The sequence below is a fragment of the Lepisosteus platostomus genome, chromosome 27 (assembly GCF_059453375.1).
Source record: "Lepisosteus platostomus isolate fLepPlt1 chromosome 27, fLepPlt1.hap1, whole genome shotgun sequence".
NCBI classification, from domain to species: Eukaryota; Metazoa; Chordata; class Actinopteri; order Semionotiformes; family Lepisosteidae; genus Lepisosteus; species Lepisosteus platostomus.
The window spans coordinates 4,640,537-4,655,691 of record NC_142637.1 but is presented as its reverse complement, the minus strand read 5'-3'; the positions used below and the strand labels follow the sequence as shown (position 1 = coordinate 4,655,691).

At 47.0% G+C, this 15,155-nt stretch overlaps 1 protein-coding gene and 1 long non-coding RNA gene across 3 annotated transcripts; one reads left to right on the top strand and one right to left on the bottom strand.

Moving 5' to 3' along the window:
- The first annotated feature begins 1,028 nt into the window (after window positions 1-1,028).
- LOC148639073 (nuclear receptor subfamily 2 group F member 6-like) lies at window positions 1,029-14,898 on the top strand. 2 transcript variants are annotated; one of them, XM_088622125.1, is made up of 4 exons: window positions 1,029-3,463; window positions 5,588-5,730; window positions 10,769-11,335; window positions 12,438-14,898. In XM_088622125.1, exons 1-4 carry the CDS (start codon window positions 3,195-3,197, stop codon window positions 12,710-12,712), a joined length of 1,254 nt encoding a protein of 417 aa, XP_088478251.1. In that variant the 5' UTR covers window positions 1,029-3,194; the 3' UTR covers window positions 12,713-14,898. The 2 variants fall into 2 exon arrangements, with proteins under 2 accessions (XP_088478251.1, XP_088478253.1); XM_088622127.1 differs by having other exon boundaries at window positions 1,031-3,463; window positions 5,588-5,682.
- LOC148639074 (uncharacterized) lies at window positions 4,678-7,464 on the bottom strand. Its single transcript, XR_015930841.1, has 2 exons — window positions 7,274-7,464; window positions 4,678-5,824 (listed from the first exon to the last, which is right to left on the bottom strand). It is a non-coding gene; the product is annotated as an uncharacterized LOC148639074 (long non-coding RNA).
- Window positions 14,899-15,155: the final 257 nt, after the last annotated feature.

Here is a 15,155-nt window from a genome sequence, read left to right as displayed (position 1 = left end):
GTAGAAAGAAAGCAGCAGACCGCTTTGCTCATGGACATAGGAAAAAACAGTGATTTACCACCTAGGTGCTCCGAGAGCAGCATTAGCATATATACAGTCAGCTGTAATCCCCAGGGGCTCAATTCTAAAGCAATTCTCCCTCCCAGGCGGGACAAGGGTTTGAAATGAGGGATAGGTGACAGGTAACAGGTTGAAGGGAGCCAGCTTCTACATTAAAAAGACCCCCTGAGATTAATGTTGAGAAAAATAAGAGGTGAAAATGTCTCATGAGCTGTTTTCTCGACATGCGTTACTTTCTGTAAAAACTTCAGCGACAGTTTGAAACACACTTGAAGGAAAAGGAATGTGCCGCCCTACCACAATCATACTGTAACTGTTCCTCAAAAATAAAACGCAAATTAACTGTAAAAAAACAACAACACCATTCTGGTTTCTTTCAGCTTCTTTTGTGTTTCTAAAAGGCTTTGAATACCTTGCTCGAACTCGGTTATAAAAGAATTTCAGAACTCTGTGAAAACGCCAGAATTTAAATGCATTTCAATGTGGAGGACAAAGCATCAGTCAAATGCCCCGGCCAACCCGAAAAACATTCTAAACTGGAAGGCTAGATTCTGTCACTGCCTAGATGATGTCTCCCCATACGTCCTCGCACCCGTACTGTAATTTAATTTTGAATGCAGTTAAATGCATCCAAAGGGGGAGAGAGAGACGGTCTGAGATGAGACACCGGCTGCAGACAGAGAGAAGATTGAAATTAAAGCAGGGGGCAAGATAAGGAGGAACGGGGCTTGACTGATTGATGCCGCGAAAGCCCGGACAAGCAGGGGTTAACTCTCACATTGTGCTCCAAGGCAGCCTTAGGGTCAGGGTTTGGGATACAGAGAGAGAGGAGCAGTACATTCCTTTTGTATGGTTGCAGCCCAGCAGCCCACTCACTGCTCTTTGACTCCAATGTCCATATAAGGCAGGGAGTGCCATGGTAACCAGAGGGCTTGAATAGCAGTGTCAAATCCCTGAGCACACAGACACACTCTCTCTCTCTCACACACACACATAGAGGGAAGGGAAGGGAGACGGAGAGAGAGGCAGAAGAGAAGAGGTTCTTCAGCTGCCCACAGCAGCAACAGCAGCACGGTCTTGGGTCTTTTCCTTGTTCTTCGCGGTTAATTTAATTTATGCTCCAGGAGCCAAAAAAGCACAGCCCCTCCCGGCCTTCTTAAGCGAGCCTGGCTCACAACAACACAGGAGCAAACTCAGGCCCCAGACTGCTCCTGCTCACAGGGCAGCACCAAGCGCTGAGCAGAGGGGGAGCGAGCGTGACACGAGGACGCTTGGAGAGGAGCGTCTGTGACCTGAGCAGAGAGGAGGAAGAAGATCCGTTTTCATTCCACCTTGCTTTTCTCTCCCTCGCCCGTCACAGGCAAGCCACAAGAAGACTGAAGAGGGCCGCAGGAGAGGAAGTAGAAAAAGCCAGGCCTTGTTTTCCAGCAAACAACTGCTAAGACAGAGGGGACTTCTTTGAACTTTGATCTTGTTTAAAGAGAGAGGGAGACTGTGGAGAATGATTTCTGCCCTGCTCTGGCCTTGATAAACTCGTGCTCTTTGTTATTTAACAAAAAAACACCCTTAAAAGGAAGAAGTAACACTTTGCCTTGGATACAGTGTATTTACAGCCCTGAACCACATTTGTCTTCCCTTGTTTTGATCAAGAGAGGTGACCTGAAAGATAACACAGAAGAGCACCAAGCTACCCTGGGGAGATTTAGGATCCAGCACGCGACAACTTTTTTTTTTTTTTAAACCGCACACAGCTGCTAAGTCTTTTTCAAAACCTTGGCTTTTGGCTTCTTTCTTTGCAGGGGAAGGGGGCGGCAGACTGAACTTCAGAAGACCTCAGCTGCATTACTTTTCCCTCAGTCCAAGAGCACTGTTTTGTTTTGTTTTGTGTTGCACACACAGGCGACTATGCCCATATTTTTGTGTTACGATCTGGCTCCGTGAGGGAAAAGGAAAACATATTTTTGGTGTATATATTTTGGAATATATCTTTTTGGTGCCTGTGGAGGGGGGGGGGATTCTGCTCCCTAAAACAAGTATAAAGTTTTTGTCTTTATCCTGCCCAACCTTTTTAAAATGTATGCTTATTCCCCATTCGATCTGGGAAGCAGGAAATAGTAAAGTGAGACTGGGGGTGCTGTCAGATTGGAAGATAACTGCTTTCTCCCCTCTGAGAACTGGTTAGACTGGTTTGGCAGAGACTGTGCTCTTCTGCAGTTTTTTTTTTTGCCTGCCCTGGGGACGTTGAACTCTTGTTTCTGTCTCCCTGCTGAAGGTGAGAGGCTTTCGGTGTCCGACAACAGAACTAAGCCGTTTTTTTTTTGTTGGTTTTTTTCTTGAGGGGAGTGTGGGGGTCTTCTCCTCCCCCCCCACAGGTTGGGCTGTGTGGTGAATTAAATCTCGTTTGTGCCAGCGTGCGCGGCTCTGTGTAATTTATTGTTTCCTGTGAAAAAGGCCAGGCCAAGCCCTGTCCTTCGCACTGTGAACCTGTTGTTCTGGAGCTTGAAAGAGGAAAAAAAAAAGAGTCGAGGGGCAGTCATCAAAACGGAGAGGAGAACACAAGAGACTGGGGGGGGGGGGGGGAGGCCCACACCGCCCCAAAACTGTGCAGCCAAACAGAAAAAGTAAGTCGACATGACAAGAGCCGCCTTCCCAGGATTTCTGTTTTAAAGGGAACCCTTTACTCCCTGAAACAAAAGAGGCCAGGAACGGGAATGTTTGTTTTGCCATCCGAGAAGAAGTTCTAGCGTCTGCCTCTCTTTCGAAAAAGGCTCCTCTGTGGCCAAAGGAAAAGGCAGATTCCCAGAAGATCAAAGGGATCCGTTTAGTTGGGTGATCTGACAAATAACGCGCTGGTGTAAGACTCCAGAGGAGAGCAGAAGGAATAACGCCAATCAGTATGGATTATTAAAAGGAGCAGTTAGAGCAACAACCAAAAAAAGAGAGAGAAAAGACCCACAGAACTTCCTGATAGTAACAGCACCGGAGGAACCCAGTCTAAGGTACCTGAGCTCCCTAAAGGTGGGTGTTTCTCTTTTAAGGCAAGAGAGAAGCTTTTGCTCCCACTTCCCTCTGTAGTTGCCCCTCGCCTGCCGGGCTGTCGGTGGGGGTGCAGGTTTGGGCTGTGCGGACCAGCGATGGCCATGGTGAGCGGGGGCTGGGGTGACCCGAACGGGGACACCAACGGGCTGGGGGAGAAGGGGGGGTACCTGCGGGACGAGGAGGACGGCTCCCCGCAGGCGGGAGGCAGCGACGCCGAGGCGGGGGAGGAGGACAAGGCCTGCGTGGTGGACTGCGTGGTCTGCGGCGACAAGTCCAGCGGCAAGCACTACGGCGTCTTCACCTGCGAGGGCTGCAAGAGCTTCTTCAAGCGGAGCATCCGCCGCAACCTCAGCTACACCTGCAGGTAGGCTCTCTCGCCAGCTCCCGGGGAGATCTGAACGCCCACCACTCTTGCCGGTGGCACGTGCCCCCTGCGTTTTAAGCTTAGGCTTAGCTGTAGGGTTATGCATGCCACTTTGATGAAAACGCGCACGCGTATTGCTCATCTATTTTCTCACCTTGATCCAACGATCGGGAAGACTGGTCGTTACGCTCACACACTCTGCACACAGGACACCTACACCTCCACTGCTCCCGAACGTTAGGGCACGTCAGCCCCTGCAAACTGCCTTCAGCTGCGGGCAAGCCCCAGCCCAGCTCGCACCCCCCAGTCTGCAGGCTCGGTCTAATCGTACCACACAGCCAGCACTGCTGCTGTCTCCTCCACCTGTCCCGCCAGCGGGCTGCGATTCCTGTCACCTGTCACCTGAGCGTGCACCACCTGTCCACAGCACAACCTTGGTGCCATTCAAACCATCAGGATGAAAACAACAGTTCAAAGAAGAACCAGGACTCCGACTGAATGGTTCTCCAGACTACAATTGTCTAAACCATGTGCACCCAATAAAGATCACGTGCACACTCCTGAAGCAGGCTGCAGGGGAGCCGGAGACTATCCTGGCAAGCAACGGGGCTGGGATACACCCTGGACAGGACACCAGTCCGTCGCAGAGCCACACACACTCACACCAGGGCCAATTAACCCGCCAGTACCTATGTTTTTTTATTTCTGTGGGTTGAAGCTGGAGCCCCCGGAGCAAAGGGAGAACATGCAAACTCCACACAGACATACCCCATGTCAAGAATTGAGCCCAGGGCCACAGCACTGCTAACCACTGTGGCACCAGCCTCCCCCCCGCTTATTAATTTAAAAAGCACCTTCAGAAGTTAAGAGGCTTGAAAATCCAGCATCGTGCTTTACCATCATATTCCCAAACATACTTCCTCTTTACTCAGTTACCCTGAACCCCAACCTATGGCAAAGGTCTATAATTGAACCCAGGGCCCCACAGCTGTGAGGCAGCAATGCTCACCAATGCCACCCTATAATGCATCTTATATATTACATATTTATAGCGTCCACTGACTCACCTCCTTTGGATATTAAGGGGGCTAACCAGCAAAGTTTATGAACAGTCAGAGACTTCTAATTTAGATAAGAAACGTGTCATTAAAAAAGAAAAAAAAACATTTTAAGCTACTATAGTTATACTTTGAAAGTTGCACTATAATTTAAGATAGTTTACGTTATGGACTTTATTGGTTTTACCAAAGCTTGTGCTTAACAACATCTCTCAAATGACAGCACATTCTTGTACTTTTCCACTGGGTATGTTTCTTTGCCTTGCCCAGGGAAAAGTAATTACTAACAACATTTTTGAAGAAGACAAGCTTGAGTTGTAGAACATGGGAGTTGTAGTTGTAGAAATGAGTTGTAGACAAACCAGCTTTGGGGCAGTTAGCTTCCTAATTCTGTGTACTGACTAATCTATGAAAGGTCAGTAATCTATGAAAATTAATATTTTTTTTCTGGGACCTCTAGTGTAGGATATATGCATACATTTCAGCTATGTGCATGAAAATAATACATTTACAACCCTTATTCAGATGGAAAGTCATTTTACCCTGCAACTATACATGCAAGATTATACATTCAAAACCTTGTTTCAATAAAGTTTTTTGAGACCGCATGAATGATAGGGAGCAAGAAGCAATTTATAAAGAATGCTTCAAGGAAAAACAGATTTATTGGCACTAGGTTTTGGCTAAATTGCACCATGGGCTTGCACATTGTGGCTTCACTAAGCATGACATTTCTCAGTTCTCCATCAGCTCACCTCAAAGGATCACGAAGCACTTTACTGAAGGGAGGGGACCCACTTCTTCCACAGAAGGGGGGGGTCCCCACCCAGGTGACATGCAGCAGAGATTGTGCCCCACAGCAACCCCACCAGATCAGGTGGCTAAGGGGGAACATTTCTACTCTCTTAAAATTCTGATGCCATAAAAAAAAGGAGGACACGCAATTTAAGACATGCTCCTGGGGAGGCGTCTGCCACTGCCTGCGCCACGCGCGATACCAAACTCTTGGGGCTCCGGGACCGAGGCGATTGCAAGCTGTTCTCACGAGCTCTGGTCTCTCCCGCAGGTCGAACCGGGACTGTCAGATCGATCAGCACCACCGCAACCAGTGCCAGTACTGCCGCCTCAAGAAGTGCTTCCGTGTGGGAATGCGCAAAGAAGGTAAAGGTCGAGGGAACATCCAGGGGCTCCTTCCAGACAGCAAGACAGGTCAGCTCAGTCCCTCCCAGACTGCAGCTCCTGCAGCTGCTAGCAACACGGCCAAGCTACATCCTGCATGTGTGCAGGTTGGACACATGCACGACTGAAAAAGAAAAGGAAGCTTTAATGTGGTACACGAGGTGTTAATTAGTTAAAACTGCCTTTTCAGATCAAGTCCCATCTTCCTAAAACACCTTCGGATGAGACGTAAAACCGAGGTCCTGACTCTCTATGGTCATCCCAGGGCGTTTCTCGAAAAGAGTAGGGGTATAACCCCAGCGTCCTGGCCAAATTTCCCATTGGCCCTCACCAATCATGGCCTCCTAATAATCCCCATCTATGAATTGGCTACATTACTCTGCTCTCCTCCCCACTGATATCTGATGTGCGGTGAGCGTTCTGGCGCACTATGGCTGCCGTCGCATCATCCAGGTGGGGCTGCACATTGGTGGTGGTGGAGGGGATCCCCATTACCTGTAAAGCGCTTTGAGTGGAGTGTCCAGAAAAGCGCTATATACGTGTAAGCAATTATTATTATTATTATTATTATTATTATTATTATTATTATTATTATATAAACAGCTAAATGTTTTCTTTAACCTTGTGAAATCTTTCACATGCGTCTTCCTTTCTTTCTCAGTTTTAAATATATACATGGTTGGCTAAACTAAAAAACACAACTGCCTCGGTGAACTTGCTTTCGGCTCAAAACAACACTCTCTGGGTTCGCTGGAGCACAGGTGGACTGTCGTACTAAAACAAATCAAAAAGCTGTAAAGCAGAGGCAGCAGTCTCTGAAAGTCCTCATCAAGTCACCTTTCCATCGTTGAATCAGTGATTTACCTAACTGGGGAAGATGACAATTTTTTTCAAGTCTTTAGAGTTTAGGTTATTTATTTGTAAATCCAGCGGACGTGTGACACTCCAGGATTTGGGTTGAGCAAAGGAAGATCTATACGTCAGCTTCCGAGACTACAATGACAAAACTAAGACTTGCTGTGCTGTAAAGTTCCTGTCTTCCTGTCCTTGGCTGATTTGAACTAGTGCCAGAAGTGAAAGCTTTGCATTAGTCTGATAATCCACAGCACATGTAGACAAAGCCCAAGACATTCAACTCTGGCATCCCTGTACAAGTGCAGCCTCCTGCACTAACTGGTGAGTCAGATTTTGAAAAATTGTCATTGTCTGCTCACCTTTGATTTAATCTAGATTCTTATAGGAAGCAGCCTGAAGGGGTGTCATGTTTCTAATTATTGAACACAAGAAGGGTGTAAATATTGGTGAAGCCCTGATCTGATTTTTGATTTTGGAGAGATTTTTCCCTGGGACTGTGGCTATGCATGGTTACAAACTGTTCTTCAGAGACCACTGTACACACTACTTCATTCATCACCTTCTGACACTCTTTATAGTTATAATCTGCCTGCCTGTTTCCTGCTCAAACTGGCCTTGTCAGTCACTTGACCAATGGTAGAAGGTTCACAATATCTTTCAGGTCCTTTGCTTTTTGTTGAAAAAAATCAACAGAAATTTGCAAACTGAAAATTCTTACCTTCTAGTTGCATTTTCATTATTGCAGGTATGCAAATACAGAAATAACATGAATTGTGAAGTGAGACAATCCTAATTTGCACTATAATTAACAGCAAAAAAAAAAGCCAGTGTGCTTGGCTCGAGTTTTGTTTATGTAGCTAACACAGCATGCTCTGGATTTTTCCCCATGAGCACTTGAGCACTTGAGCACTTCCTTTCCAAAGGCTGTGACTCTGGTTGGCTATGTATTTCTCAGGTGCTGGCAGTTTTCAGAGAGGACGCCCAGGCTCCTCCCTTTATGCCCCTGTCATGTGACAATGGAACTAACATCAGTCATCCCACTACCTCCTCCCCTCCCCCATCCAGGGGCATGTGACAAGAGGTATTTCCCTTTCCTTCAAGGTCAAAACCCAGAATGAACTTTCAAATACCTCCTTTGCATTGAGCAGGCCCTCAGATGAAAGCTAGTTCTGTGCAGGCAGGTCCTTCATGGACTGTTTGTTTTCAAAGAAGGGCAATTAATTAAGTCCCTGAATTTTTTAGGTCAATATGTGTTTTTTATTTGATCAAATAGAGGTTAATCCCATGTTAAAAAGTAAAAAAAAATAGTTCTCTTCTTCGGGTGTCCACATTAACCTCTTGTTCCTTCACAGCTCCCTATTCAGACCTGCTTGCTTATGGGAAACTGCAATGTCTTCTGGTATTTAGGAGTCCTTACCTACTCTAAAAATAATTTCCATAGGGAAAATGTCCTTAAAGGTTATATAGATCAGTATGTTTACTTGTCCTTCTGAAAGCAAATATCAACAATCTCGGATTTGAGCGTATCTAAAATCACCTCAGAGGTCTTCAAATGCCAAATCAAGCCCATACATGAAGGTTTCAGACATTCATGCTTTAATAACGGTTCAGACAAATACAGTGCCTTGCGAAAGTATTCGGCCCCCTTGAACTTTTCAACCTTTTGCCACATTTCAGGCTTCAAACATAAAGATATAAATTTTTTATTTTATGTGAAGAATCACCAACAAGTGGGACACAATTGTGAAGTGGAACGAAATCTATTGGATTTTTGAAACTTTTTTAACTAATAAAAAAATGAAAAGTGGGGCGTGCAAAATTATTCGGCCCCTTTACTTTCAGTGCAGCAAACTCACTCCAGAAGTTCAGCGAGGATCTCTGAATGATCCAATGTTGTCCTAAATGACTGATGGTGATAAATAGAATCCACCTGTGTGTAATCAAGTCTCTGTATAAATGCACCTGCTCTGTGATAGTCTCAAGGTTCTGTTGAAAGCGCAGAGAGCATCATGAAGACCAAGGAACACACCAGACAGGTCCGTAATACTGTTGTGGAGAAGTTTAAAGCCGGATTTGGATACAAAAAGATTTCCCAAGCTTCAAACATCCCAAGGAGCACTGTGCAAGCGATCATCTTGAAATGGAAGGAGTATCAGACCACTGCAAATCTACCAAGACCTGGCCGTCCCTCTAAACTTTCAGCTCAGACAAGGAGAAGACTGATCAGAGATGCAGCCAAGAGGCCCATGATCACTCTGGATGAACTGCAGAGAACTACAGCTGAGGTGGGAGAGTCTGTCCATAGGACAACAATCAGTCTTACACTGCACAAATCTGGCCTTTATGGAAGAGTGGCAAGAAGAAAGCCATTTCTCAAAGATATCCATAAAAAGTCTCGTCTAAAGTTTGCCACAAGCCACCTGGGAGACACCCCAAACATGTGGAAGAAGGTGCTCTGGTCAGATGAAACCAAAATCGAACTTTTTGGCCACAATGCAAAACGATATGTTTGGCGTAAAAGCAACACAGCTCATCACCCTCAACACACCATCCCCACTGTCAAACATGGTGGTGGCAGCATCATGGTTTGGGCCTGCTTTTCTTCAGCAGGGACAGGGAAGATGGTTAAAATTGAGGGGAAGATGGATGCAGCCAAATACAGGACCATTCTGGATGAAAACCTGTTGGAGTCTGCAAAAGACCTGAAACTGGGACGGAGATTTATCTTCCAACAAGACAATGATCCCAAACATACAGCAAAATCTACAAAGGAATGGTTCACAAATAAACGTATCCAGGTGTTTGAATGGCCAAGTCAAAGTCCAGACCTGAATCCAATCGAGAATCTGTGGAAAGAGCTGAAAACTGCTGTTCACAAACGCTCTCCATCCAACCTCACTGAGCTCGAGCTGTTTTGCAAGGAAGAATGGGCAAGAATTTCAGTCTCTCGATGTGCAAAACTGATAGAGACATACCCCCAAGCGACTTGCAGCTGTAATCGCAGCAAAAGGTGGCTCTACAAAGTATTAACGCAAGGGGGCCGAATAATTTTGCACGCCCCACTTTTCATTTTTTTTATTAGTTAAAAAAGTTTCAAAAATCCAATAGATTTCGTTCCACTTCACAATTGTGTCCCACTTGTTGGTGATTCTTCACATAAAATAAAAAATTTATATCTTTATGTTTGAAGCCTGAAATGTGGCAAAAGGTTGAAAAGTTCAAGGGGGCCGAATACTTTCGCAAGGCACTGTAGCTATCGGTTTGTGTCAAAGCTTTTGAAGTCTCACCCATCAGTTGCAAAGATCTGTCAGTTGTGGTTAACTTGTCACAATGTAAAATTGAAAAAGGTTATGACTTCAGGCACCTTTTCAATGGAATACTACCTAATATTGTATAACAATGAGGGCAAGTTGCCCCCCTTTCCAATTTTGGCTGATACCTTTATCCAAGGTGACTTACAAGCTCATAGATGCAGAGTTTCTAAATTCCATTTAGAACAGATGAGGACTTCAAACACCAGAACTCGTCACTCCTTCAAAATCCTCATGCTCAGGGATAAGGCTCTTGCCACGTGGCTTGGTACCTCAGTACCTATGTGATTTATCATCTTCCTGCTCCCCACCTTGCAACCTTTGTTCCTTTGACTCTGCTCCCTTGTTTGTCCCCCAAGCTCGTTTACACTCTATGGGTGCCTTCTCCTGCAGCGCCCCAATAGGTCTTGAATTCTATCCCCAAGAATATCCGAGAGTCACCTTCCCTGAGGCCTTTCAAATCCAGACTCCAAACCTTCTTCTTCAGAAGGGCTTTTACTTCACTGATGTCTGGGTCTTCTACCACGCTTAAAAACCCCTGTTTTTGTGGTACTTTTTTAATCTCCTCTCATGTTTTTTTTCTTTCTTAGTAATAGTCCTTACACCTATAGCGTTTTTCTGGACACCCCACTCAAAGTGCTTTACAGGTAATGTGGGACTCCCCCACCGCCCGTGTGTGATGCCATTGGAGTGATGCACTGTGCCAAAGGGCACCACAGCAGTGCCCAGCCTGGGGTTTACACCTACATGCCTCCTGGTATGAGTGCAGAGCCCTGACCGCCCCTCCACGCCCGCCGGTCTGCGAGGGTCTCGTGCTCTGGAGGTGGGCCGGTGACGTCAGGGGGTTCCGTCTGGGGTCCGCGGTCACTCAGCCCCCCTCTTGCTCCCTCTCTCCCCTCCAGCTGTGCAGCGGGGCCGGATCCCCCCGTCCCACTCGGGGATCAGCCCCACGTCCACGCCCGGCGCCGGGGGGGGCGGCGGCGGCGGCGGGGGGGTGGACTTCTTCAACGGGCAGCCCGTGTCCGAGCTCATCTCCCAGCTGCTGCGGGCCGAGCCGTACCCCAGCAGCCGGTACGGCGCCCAGTTCGGCCAGCAGCCGCAGCAGGGCGCCAGCGTCATGGGCATCGACAACATCTGCGAGCTGGCCGCCCGCCTGCTCTTCAGCACCATCGAGTGGGCCCGCAACATCCCCTACTTCCCCGAGCTGCCCGTGTCCGAGCAGGTGGCGCTGTTGCGGCTCAGCTGGAGCGAGCTCTTCATCCTCAACGCCGCGCAGTCCGCCCTGCCCCTGCACATGGCCCCCCTGCTGGCGGCCGCCGGCTTCCACGCCGCGCCCATGTCGGCCGAGAGGGTGGTCTCCTTCATGGACCAGGTGCGCGTCTTCCAGGACCAGGTGGACAAGCTGACCCGCCTGCAGGTGGACTCGGCCGAATACAGCTGCCTCAAAGCCATCGCCCTCTTCTCGCCAGGTGGGTGCCCCCTCCTCCGCTGGCCTGCGCTGGCACGGGCTCTTGTTTGCCTACCCGCCTGGGGGCGCGCTGTACGGGCCGGTCGTCTCGGCCGGGGGGTTGGAGGTGCGCAAGGCGCAGAATTGCGTTTAGAGCTCAGCTTGAGCTGGAGTAAAAGCCCAGAGGAGACTGGGGCTCTACAAGATGAGGTTTTCAAGGCCCTGAAAATGAATTCCTGACCAGAAGGGGGGGGGGGCTAAAATCAGCCTTATAGAAGCCTGTTTAAGCTGTCAGCTGCTGGTGATCTGGAAAAGACAGATAAATTGAATTAGTAATTCAATTATACTGGGCAATTGGAACCTCAGATGGAGCACAACCCAGCAGGTCCCAGTGGACATTAAAACGGCCGTATAGCAGCCTGTGGTGTATAAAATATCACTGAAAAACATTTCAACTGTGAAAGATCTTTTTGTGTGGAATCGGGAAAAGAAACTCTCCCCCCCCACACCTGTGCAGAGACAGCCTCAGCGCTGAGAACAACGGGGATATCAGGGGATTGCTGTACTTTGGCTCCCTCTGCTGGCGAACATGTGTGTGGTCTTGGCGTGAAACTAAAGAAATCTGCTCTAGACCAGGAGTTACTGAGAAAACATCGACCCCCAAACCTTACCGTCACTGTTGGACATAGAATCCCCATTCCAATTTCGCCGTTGTGGTTTTTTTTCTGTATGTGTAACGTCTGTAATTTAGCACAAAGAGATATTGGATAGCTGTGAAAAGAACCAGGGATTGCAAGTTCTATCCTTCGCCACAATTCTGCAGGTCTTAGATGCATTTCTAAGTCTTAGATGAGTCTCTTCCAAAGTTTGAGATTCGTAATTTATTCAGAGCATTGATCAAACTAAAGTCAAAGATTCTGCATGACCATGGTGGGAATAAACAAAAAAGAGAAGGAGTTTTTAGTATTTGACAGGCCAGGATGATCATAAATCTTGGATTACTTCATGTGAATTTGAGTCTGCAAGAGCAGGGCTGGTGCTTTGGTAAAACCAGCCCACAGAGTGTGATATTCGAAGCGCTCGCTTCAAACTGCTTCCCGGACCCAATCCTCTCTCCCTTTCAGACGCCTGCGGCCTGACGGACCCGGCCCACGTGGAGAGCCTGCAGGAGAAGGCCCAGGTGGCCCTGACCGAGTACGAGCGCGCCCAGTACCCGGGCCAGCCCCAGCGCTTCGGCCGCCTGCTGCTCCGGCTGCCCGCCCTCAGGGCCGTGCCCGCCTCGCTCATCTCCCAGCTCTTCTTCATGCGGCTGGTGGGCAAGACGCCCATCGAGACTCTGATCCGCGACATGCAGCTCTCTGGCAGCTCCATCAGTTGGCCCTACGTCCCCGGGCAGTAGCGATGGCACGGCTGTGCTCTCTGGCCCGAGCCTCTTCTCCCACTGCACACCAGCTTGATCTTTATTGTTTGAGTTTTGGAGGCCTCATCAGTCAAGGTAACAACACAAGAGCTATAGAATACTGTACATCAGAGAGCTCAACTCCCTGCAGATCTGGATCTGAAGGCTCTTCGGCAGGTTTGCAATGAGCATGTTTGTACTCATCCCTAGAGCCACCAGGAGAACTGCAACACCAAAGGAAAGGGAACCTCGCGAGAGCACGTCTCTAAGAGCAAGTCAAATAGGAGACGGGCATAAAGCTTTGCATTGTCATTGAACTGGAAGACAAATGGAGTGAGGAAACTAGGGAAAAAAAGGCGACACTAAAATTCTCTGTTGGATTTCCTGTGGAGAATGAGGAATAAAGAGTTTAACTGTTAGAGATATAGAAATTCAAGTCATCTGTTAGATCACACCATGTAAACCTGGAATAATGTTGCCTTTATTCCAGGGAAATCTTCCCATTTGCCTTCATTCCAAAAGCCTAATAACGACCTGTATTCATTTATGACTGCAGAGTAAGGGATTTAGAACTGTGTTTGGATTTGTATTAAAACATCGGTGGCAGGAGACCATCTGACAGGAGTAAAAAGAAGAGAAGGTTCTGTGTTTGAAACAATGCTCACATCTGCTTTAAGATACAAAAGCCATCCATTCTATCGCAGGAAATTAGCAAAAGAATTAGACAGGTTCTAAAAGTCACTCGGGTTGAGAACTGCACTAAGTCAAAGAACTGGACTGCAATAACAGCCAACTCTCCGTTTTCAATCCGAGTACGAATGGTGAATGTCATGGCTTTGCCAAAAGAACAAGATGGAAAGTTAATCAACAATCACTGTTGCTTTGCATAGTGAAAACATGTAGCCTGATAGCCTTGTGCAAACATCGTTCTAATGCAGTGTGCAAACCATTGGGAATATACTGCATGCTTTTATCTGGACAGATCTTTGCCTAAAGGAAGTTTTTCACATGCACAGCTTGAGTGTGGTCTCGGGAAAAAAACAGAAAAAAAGTGGCTTTCACTGCCTTCGAATGGGACAGCAATAAAATACAGAAAGCGTTTCTAGTGACCCTTGCCTCACTCAGATTGTGCATACACCAATCTATTTTCCCCTGATCTTTTTCTTTGAAAAAAGGCCAATAAACACTTCTGACTCCCCTTTAAGATATGCTGTAATCAGTTTTTCAAGTCGTAGAAAAAAAACTTTAAAAAAAAGATGTCTTCAACATGCAATAGGCCCTGAACAGCCTGAACAGTCACTACACTGACAGCACAGCCCAAACTTGGAGCTCTACATAGAACTTAGTTATGTATCATCTCACTACCCTGCACTGCGATTGCATCTTGACACAGCCCGATGAGCTGAGAGGCTGACCGTCATGGACAGACATTTAGGGTTTAATGACCAACATCTCTCTGAAAGTATAGTTTAATTAAAGGCATATTGTCAAAGCTGCTGACAAATAATTTAATGTACTTGTCTTTTTTGCCTGTACATGTAAAAAAGCTCAGAATTACATTTTTAGCCCTGTGAGCACGGACGATGGGCTAGAAATCTCACATCCTACAACTGACCAGAACTTACCTCATACCTGCGCCTTCACGCACTGGAATCTTCTAATCTTCACTGAAACGCAACGTTTCAGCACGTCAAAATGATTTTTCTTCTAATTAGCTTCAAGACTCCCGTGAGTATGACTGCGTATTAATCACCAAATCACAATGTGAAGACGCGCGTTGACTTCTATGATTGTGTTAAAAATCTATATATAAATATATATTTTTTGCCTCAGTTTATGATTGTTTTTCCTGGCTTTTCTAGTTTTTACGGTGAAAATTCTTGTCAGGGCTCATGCCAACTTGCGTACCCTGCTGATCCTGCTTCACTTACGAAGTTGCAGCTGTACTCGGAGACAAACCTGGAGCCCCGTTGTGAAGTATGCTTGTGTCAGGTCTGCAGTTTCTCGTTTGTCCTACATGGCAGAGTATCGAACAGGAGAGGGGGGAGGAAGAGGCCGAGATTGCCCCTGACAGTGTAATTCAGATTAGTTTGCTAGGAAAGGGTGGGGTTTTAGTGACCAATTAGAACATTTGTAAATGACAACTAATAATGCCTGAAGAAAAGCAATAAAATATTTTACAGGAACAGAGGTGTCCATTTGTTTGTCTGTTTGCCTGAGTGCTCACAGGAAAACACAGTGTTCAGATTATTGCTCATCTCTCCACCCCTCCCACAAAGCCTCTGTAGGTCATGGATGGTTGAACTGATGAGACAAGAGAGAGAGCCGACTCCTTGCACTGTCCAGATGATTAGAAAAACGCACTGATTTCACGGTTTTACATTATTTTGGGAAATTGATGGGTTACAAGGCCGGGCCCTGGGTTCAAGCTCCCTGGGCGGAG